Source organism: Neodiprion fabricii, chromosome 2 (genome assembly GCF_021155785.1).
Source record: "Neodiprion fabricii isolate iyNeoFabr1 chromosome 2, iyNeoFabr1.1, whole genome shotgun sequence".
Lineage (NCBI taxonomy): Eukaryota > Metazoa > Arthropoda > Insecta > Hymenoptera > Diprionidae > Neodiprion > Neodiprion fabricii.
Window position 1 is genome coordinate 13,668,730 of NC_060240.1, and position 8,296 is coordinate 13,677,025.

At 36.8% G+C, this 8,296-nt stretch overlaps 2 protein-coding genes across 5 annotated transcripts; one reads left to right on the top strand and one right to left on the bottom strand.

Annotated features, from left to right (window-relative positions):
• The first annotated feature begins 206 nt into the window (after positions 1–206).
• LOC124174933 (L-threonine 3-dehydrogenase, mitochondrial) lies at positions 207–3,513 on the top strand. 4 transcript variants are annotated; one of them, XM_046554588.1, is made up of 6 exons: positions 207–250; positions 916–1,064; positions 1,184–1,447; positions 1,611–1,871; positions 2,296–2,562; positions 3,151–3,513. In XM_046554588.1, the coding sequence occupies exons 1-6, from the start codon at positions 222–224 to the stop codon at positions 3,309–3,311; spliced, it is 1,131 nt and encodes a 376-aa protein (XP_046410544.1). In that variant the 5' UTR covers positions 207–221; the 3' UTR covers positions 3,312–3,513. The 4 variants fall into 4 exon arrangements, with proteins under 4 accessions (XP_046410544.1, XP_046410547.1, XP_046410546.1 ...); XM_046554591.1 differs by lacking the exon at positions 207–250 and adding an exon at positions 297–426; XM_046554590.1 differs by lacking the exon at positions 207–250 and adding an exon at positions 322–735.
• On the bottom strand, positions 3,438–6,240 carry LOC124174934 (DNA primase large subunit-like). Its single transcript, XM_046554592.1, has 8 exons — positions 6,066–6,240; positions 5,706–5,862; positions 5,149–5,486; positions 4,749–4,982; positions 4,537–4,674; positions 4,006–4,384; positions 3,735–3,905; positions 3,438–3,633 (listed from the first exon to the last, which is right to left on the bottom strand). The coding sequence occupies exons 2-8, from the start codon at positions 5,854–5,856 to the stop codon at positions 3,527–3,529; spliced, it is 1,518 nt and encodes a 505-aa protein (XP_046410548.1). The 5' UTR covers positions 5,857–5,862; positions 6,066–6,240; the 3' UTR covers positions 3,438–3,526.
• Between the last annotated feature and the right edge of the window lie 2,056 nt (positions 6,241–8,296).

Below are 8,296 nucleotides of genomic sequence, written 5' to 3' on the forward strand. Positions count from 1 at the left end.
ATTATGCTAACATCAACCAATATGATTAAAAAAAAGTGAACAACACAGCAAAAAATTCAACCTGTCGCACCTTTCTTTTTCTTTTAACCAATCACGAGATGTGTACGAATTCATTATTTGAACGAGTATCTTACATTCCCTACCACCAATCTAACTTACAAGCCTATGTCGATGCGATGTGAGCTACCTGGGAATGGCATGCGCGCATGTAATTCATACTTATGCGAAACCGGTCCCAACGTCAGCAACCGTATGTAAAACATAATCCTGAATAGACTTATACTGAATACCTGCTTGTTTAGTATTGCGGAAAATTGAAATTATCAGTTGCGCTCAAGAGAGCGTCGAAGTCGGTTCACCCTTTCCGCTGCATTGGCTCAAGTTAAACTTATTGACAGACACGCAAATTTTACTACTTCCTTCGCTGTAATCCTTCCTATCTAGAGTGTTGTCAAATAAGTGCTTCCGCATAATTCACTTTGCTTATCATATATAACTCATGGCAGTGCGAAACATACAATGAACAGATAGCGGTTACATATAAATTTTATATCATGCTGTTGTAATATTGTTATGTAAATATATCTATTACGGGTTACCTGTCTCTTCGCGGTTGACTTTTAAGGAACACTCGTTTGAAGGTATCTTGAAAATAACGGTGCACATGTTGCACAAGCTTAGAACGTTGCGGTAGGCGAGATCCGGATAAAGTGGGTCCCTTAAGAAAGGAATAACGTTAGACCAATTTTACATTACAATTTGTTAGTTTTTGGCTTAAAAATACATTTCAAACCCTTTGGATATTTTTTTAAAGCCCATTCGATTGTACAGTAGGCCCACTATGCCCAGTGGGGTTCACTTCGACCGGATCGCCCCCATATTCTAAGGCCAATGTATTGTTTTAATCTTTTGTAGTGTTCAGATCTTGGCAAAAATGTACGTTGGGCAATTGCTGAGCTTGCAAGCGCGCAAAATCGCCTTCAGGAGCTTCAGTAGAACCTCGAAACTGAAGCAGATTGATAACTGCCAAAACCATAACAAAATACCGAAGATTCTTATCACTGGTAAGTTGATTCGAACCATCGCTTTGTGAAAATAGATAAGGTGTGAATACATGACTTTCGGCTTGGCGTTTTTTCTATCTACCACTGCGGTGCGTTCAATTGTGGAATTTATATCCCAGGTGGATTAGGTCAGCTCGGCAGTGACTGTGCGAAACTCTTGCGCAGCAAGTATGGAAACGAAAACGTGATACTTTCCGACATCATCAAACCGACTGCCGAGGGTCTACGGAATGGGCCTTTTATTTTCGCCGATATACTCGACTTCAAGGGTCTACAAAAAATAATAGTTAATAATCGTATAGACTGGCTAATACATTTCAGCGCGCTTCTCAGCGCCGTTGGTGAGCAGAACGTACCCTTGGCCGTCAGAGTTAACATAGAAGGTGAGACGTGAATTATAAAAAAACATTGGAAGGTTCGAAATTTATTAAATCTGTCCCAACAGAATATTTTTCCAACACAAGCCTGTCAACTTTCTGCTACTCATTACAGTACAACTAGTTGTCATTTCATCTGGACGTTACAATTTTTTGTTCTCTATTACAGGAATGCACAACGTCATTGAACTGGCGAGACAGTACAACCTTCGGATATTTGTTCCTTCAACTATTGGTGCCTTCGGACCCGATTCTCCCCGTAATCCGACGCCGAATGTTACAATCCAGCGTCCACGAACCATCTACGGAGTAAGCAAAGTTCACGCAGAACTCCTTGGAGAATATTATCATCACAGATTTGGCCTTGACTTCCGATGTCTCAGGTTCCCAGGTGTAATTAGCAGCGACCTTCCCAGCGGCGGCACCACGGGTAAATAAAATCGCTTCTCCAACACTTAATAATCTGCGCTACTAGTAAATTAGAGAATTTCATTTAGAAGACGTCTTTTTCGAATAACCTGTATAAGCAGTACGCACTATAATTCATCCAAATACTAACGGGTATGCATCTGCATAATCAAGTGCTCATCTATGATTTACAATAATTCGTTATAAAATACATAATAGTGCTTTTATTCCGTTGTATAGCAGCAGCTTGCCAGTCGTTTTCTCAGCAACTAGACCGCGTACAAGTAAACTGTGCGGTTAAACTCTAATGAGGTATAATGCGTTTGAAATTTGAGTGGAAAATTTGAATAAATATAGGTCAAAGAATCCCATCGCGACGTGATGAATAAGCATCAATTTACAACCAGAATGCAATTTAATACGGAGATCTCTGATAATCTTTTCAGATTATGCAATATCGGTCTTTCACGAGGGTATGCGTCACGGAAAGTACGAATGTTATCTTGAACCGCATACAAGGATGCCTATGATGTATATCGAGGACTGTCTCAACGCGCTTTTTCAGTTCTTAAATGCACCAAACGAAGCATTAAGCAGACGAGTTTACAATGTGACTGCAATGAGCTTTACCCCGGAAGAACTCTTCACCGAGATGAAGAATTATATCCCTGATTTACAAATCACGTATAAGCCAGACAGTCGGCAGCTCATCGGTAAGTTAGACAGGGAAAAACCGTTCCATGATCAACGGACACATTTCAAAGCTTCATAGGACATGTCTAGGGGCCATTCACTTGGAAATCAGATGAATTATTCCAAATCATTATTTTTTTCCAGGTTTTCGTAGATTTCCAGTTTACCAAGTGATTTTAATTGATTTTCATTGATTTCCGAGCGCTTTAGGCCGATTGTCAGTGATTTTCGCTTCGGACAGAATCAAATGATATCACAAATCACCTAGAATACTCGAGGATCATCGGAAATCCTTTGGTAAACTGAAAAACAACGAAAGCACGTAATAAGATAGAACAAATAGGATGTTAATCAATTAAAATCATCTAGCGTTTACCGTAAGGTTTATATTCATTTTCGTTCCTTTCAACTCTTGTCACGCGATTTCTTCAGCGCTATTGTGATTTCAAGCTATTTGAAATACTTTCAGCTACCTACATTTCGTTTCGAATTTGGTTCATTTTGAACAGTTAAATTTATGACTGCCCTGACTGAATTACCCTCGGGACATTTTGATAGAATTGATGCGAAAGCAAACTATTTATGACGAATGCCGCATCATGTTTTAGCCGATGCCTGGCCCCAAGTCTTTGACGACAGCGAGGCACGACGCGATTGGGGATGGAAACACAAATACGGTATAAAGGGCCTCGTTTCTGCCATGATTAGAGACGTGAACGAAAACTTCCTACTTAAAAATACCCAGCAACAAGTCAACAGCTACGTATAACCAATCCAGTACTCAACTTTCGAAGTCGTCCTTAGTGTAACTTCCCTTGCGTTCCAGTCATACAGTGCAACAGCTGCATGAAAAAAGAAACTAGTTGAACACTAGTTGAACTTTTTGGAAAGGTCGTATAATTTTTGAAAGATATCTATTTATATTTGTTGTAAAAAAAAAATAATTATAATATATATATATTAATAAGAAATATCGCTTGATGATTATAATACGGCCGTACTCAGTACAATATCCATGTCATCTGCATCATCCATCACTGGATCAGGTTTTGTTTGTTTCCCTTCGTTCTTTTCACCATTCATTGACTGTCCTGAAAGAGAAGAATAAAGAGGAATAAAAAAAATAATTTTTGGGAATTAAACACAATATCCAAGTCAAGCAACTATAAACATGATTTTTCGTCACACACACCTGTTCCAATTGATGAGTTTCCATTTGTCAGTACACTTTGGCTGTCTCTAAAGTAGACGTTTGGATGTACTACCGCGTGTGGTGGTGGGCATTTGTGCACAGCCTCAAAATACTTTCCACAAGCTATTTGGTAATGGCCACTTTCAACATATCCTGCTATATTGTTAATAGCTGAAAGACAAAATAATTTGATTAGGATGTTATCAACCGAAATTGCCTAACTGTAAAGTTCAAGTCAGAATTAAATCCTAGAAGGAAACAGTTACCATACCAGTTGAATTTAGACCATAGCTCAACATTTTTTGCTTGAGAATCTTTATGTCCGTCTCTTTGAATGCGCAACCATGGATTTGTTCAGGGCCAACATTAGACTGGATGATTTTCAGACAACCGTAAGGGGTGTAATTTGTTCGCTTCCCTGCCTTCCCATAGTTGTGTTTTATATTGTATAAGTGGTTCTTCTCAAACTTCTCAGGTTCCATTTTTTTACAAAATTCTTCACGCCAGAAACGAACTGCGTCTTCGTATAACACACCAATTCCTTTGATGAATAGACCATACTGCTGCCGACCTTCATGTTTCAAATGATGTTTCGCCCTCAGTGCGTCGTGCATGAACCTCATACAAAGAGGATACGAGGACTTTGAAAGCTAAGAAAAATGTTTTCCAACTATTTAACTGCTATCCGTACACCATTTTCATTGTGAATATCTATGTGAATTTATTAATTGAAGGGTACACAGTCAAACACTATACTTGACATATGTAATTATATGTAGGTATGTGCATAAAATATTATTACCGCATCTAAACTTTCAATGGGAACAGCTGCACCATCTGAAATGGTAAAGTCGTCACCAGTATAAGTATTGTGAAGACTGTTCAATAAAGTGAAAAGTCTATCATCTGTATTTAAAATTGGCATTCCACGTTTGGTGTACTAAACAGAAAAATAGTCATACTGTTATTTGTATAATTTTGCTGCGCATAGAATTTCTATATTTTCGTACTTACTGCCAACGCTGAAGCTAACTGCATCCTCAAAACTGTTACAAATACAGATATGAGCTCTTTGTCAGGGATATAAGCAAAGCCGGAGTGGACGTAAACTCTTCTGTTTCTGACTAAGTCGGTCACCTTGCAAAATGATACCTTATAAAAATCGTGAACCTCTATATAAGTATCTGTGTATCCAACTGTTGATTGAGTGAGGTATTCTTTTATTACTTCTTTTTCATTCTGTGATATCTAGTAAAAAAAATAATTTCAATCAACGGATGTTATTTGAAGAATATGAAGGAACACAGTAATAGATGGAATAATCAAAACTTCAGAAATAAATACATTAGGGAACTGTCGTCGTACGTTTCAGCTTTGATAAATGAACCTAGGTATGTAATCAGTCCATACTTACAGGCACAAAGTTCATACTACTTATTTTTAAGAATTGCTGCAGACCCTCAGAATTTAAGCTACTGTATCTTAACTTGAACAGTTCAATTTCTCTACTGATGAACCATTTTTTCAACTCATCACTTGAACAGTATGCCAGCTGTAATATGAAGTGGGAAATATGATCCTTTCTTCTAGCTTTCAAATCTGATTCACTGTGAGTACCGCATCCAGTGCCCTGAAGAAGTTTAACGTAGTATGACAAACTATTGTCATCTCTCAATTCGCTCAATACTGTTGATAGACGCTTATCTGACTCTATATCAGTTTGCACATATACAGACTCAACTATCCGCAGAACTGCAACAGACATAATATTTGCCTCAGAATCTAATATTTTGTCTGCGGCGACGAATAGTATTATCATGTCAACCTGAACCTTGACCAAAATACCAACTTCAATATAGCGTTGCGTAATACATCTGAGTAATTTGTTCTACGAAGTTATCATCCCATTGAGCCAAATAAATTTATAAGATTCTCAGAATGAGGGTTGTTTGCTCAAAACTTGATCATTACCTTTTAATCTTTCGAGTGCCAGTTCTTGAAACTCAGCCAAGCTAATATCACCAGAAGGTGGTGTACAATATAATTGTAGATCATGTGGATAGGTTTCCTTAAGACTTGAGACTTCGGGCTTGATGCGTGATATTCTCTTTACATAGTCCATTTTCCACTTAAAACAGTAAACGAGATTCAGAGTATTACGAGCACATAAAATTAAACTTTGAATAGTTGCGATATTACAGTATATGTCAAATACAATATTACAAAACAGTTGCTGCAGACTAAAGTTTCGCGACAGGACTCAAGAGTGTGCAATAGTGTACAATTAACTTTTCCCGCTAAAACTGAATAAGTATAACCTATTCAACATACCAATCAATGTCAACTCAACCTATAGATACAAAGGTAATTCAGCTTGGTATTGTTAATCAACCGCAATCACCTTTCTGAGGTGTAGCAAAAATTATGTACTCTAGAAAACAAGGATCAATATTTTAAGTATCTAGAATTCAACCGTCGCAGCCGCCAATTTTATCTATTAATTATTAATCGACATTGCCAATCGCCATGGAACGATGCCCCCTACAACTTTGGGTGCGTTCCGAAATTAGTTCTCAGTGCTGCCACCAATCGTTTATCTCTTTTGCGCTCTTGAATTCATGGTTAGCTCTGCCTCTGTCCTAGGAACCTTTAGTGCTGCCAGCTAGTTTCGGAACGCACCCTTTACATGTGAACTCGTAAAGATTAGTTTTAAGGGGTTAGGTGGGTTTCAAAATTTCAAAAAATCGAATTTTTTTTTTTTTGCTTATCTTATAATTGAATATGTTGAGAATATTCCTTTAAAATTTTAAAACGATCCGAGTCATATTCTAAGAGATATAGCCTTTGGATGTTTCACCCATCAGGCTATAACCAAGCGTGACGCAGGTATATGGAGGTTGTCTGCTGCAAATCAAGAAAAAAAATTAACGTGTGATGAAAATAATGTTGAAGATACGACAGATGTTACTGTGTCAGGTGATGGCACCTGGAAAAAACGTGGGTTTGCATCATTATACGGTGTAAGTACGATTATTTACATGTTATTTGAATGTAAATCTTCAATCGCGTTTTTCTCGAAACTACATTTTTGAAATCGGTAGTCACGATTTCTCGAAAACTTATGAACCGATCTCTTTCAAATTTTGCACACTTCTTCAAAATAACATTATCTTGTGCTTGAACGAAGGAATTTTTTTTTTTTCTATTCCAAGTAATTTTTCAAGGCCATGAAGGGTGCAAATTTTACTCAAAATAAGGGTTTTTTGTTTTCAACGCCGCCAAAAATGTAATTTTTGTTTTTTTTTTTTTCCTTCGTCCAAGCTCGAGTTTTAAACATCTACTAACAGAAAATTTTTGGTTTATGCATTTCAGATGAATCTGTCATGAGTTATCCTGACTACGCCGAGAGAACTTTTTTTTGAGGGGTCATAGCAGACGACGTGTCCACGCCTTAATTTTCAATATTTTTCAATGAAAATTTCACAAACTACTTATAAAATATGTATCTTTTATGTGTTAAATTGATGGAATGAAATATTCTGTTGATTAAATAAAAAAAAAATTCATAAAAATGTACCTATTTTGAGCTTTTGAGACCCACCTAACCCCTTAAGCAGGAAAGAATAGGTAAGGAAAACTATTTTATCGCTACTTTGCCGAAATATATAGGTCGCTTTCCTTTTATGTCAACTCTCTGACACAACTCGACACTGACAAGGAACCCTTTATGGGTTGCCCCCTCCGATTTTGATCGAGTTTATGGTATATGTATCCCAACATGTTGATTTCTTAATGTGTTTTATCGATTTGATTGAAACCAACGCTGAATTGTATATAGTTATTCTATTCTGTTTAGCTATTTCTCATCTTTGATGAAAATTATCAACGTTAGCTATTACCACCGATATGTCGAAAACGTATCTTTTTTTGCAGAAATATGCGAAATCTGAGAAACATCAGAAACATGCACTTTAAATACTACTCAAACCACGACTCAACCAATGCAATTTAAAATTTTGAAAAATCTCGAAATGCTTTGACTCCAGTAATTTATTTCAACAAATCCGTGATTTTGAAAACGGGTGAAGCAAGACTGAAGACTACAGCCCAAAATTTGCAAAGAAATTCAAACTATTTGTACAGCAAGTCGATGCATTATTTCATTAGCGTTCTCTACGAGTATGCAGATCTATTCCACCTCTCCGTGGAACACTTTTATTCCAAATTCCAACAAGCCAATCGATAACTCATTCTTCATCAAATTCAGATCCTTTTGTTTTATAAGTTCTAATTACTCTGAAAGTAACGATTTCAACATTCATCAAATATTAGAAAAAATTTTTGACGCATGTCAATTTCGCATTCAACATTCTTTTCTTGAATGTTGAAAATGGATCATTATTATCAATTAAAACTCATTTTTCCTTAGATACTAATTCTTTTTCCGACGATCCCTTCCCTGCGTAAAGAAGTGAAGTCTGAATATTTTTTGCTCGAATAATTGAGGCTTATTAAAGCCCCTATAATATATGTGACTAACATAGAATACAGCAGTCTGAATA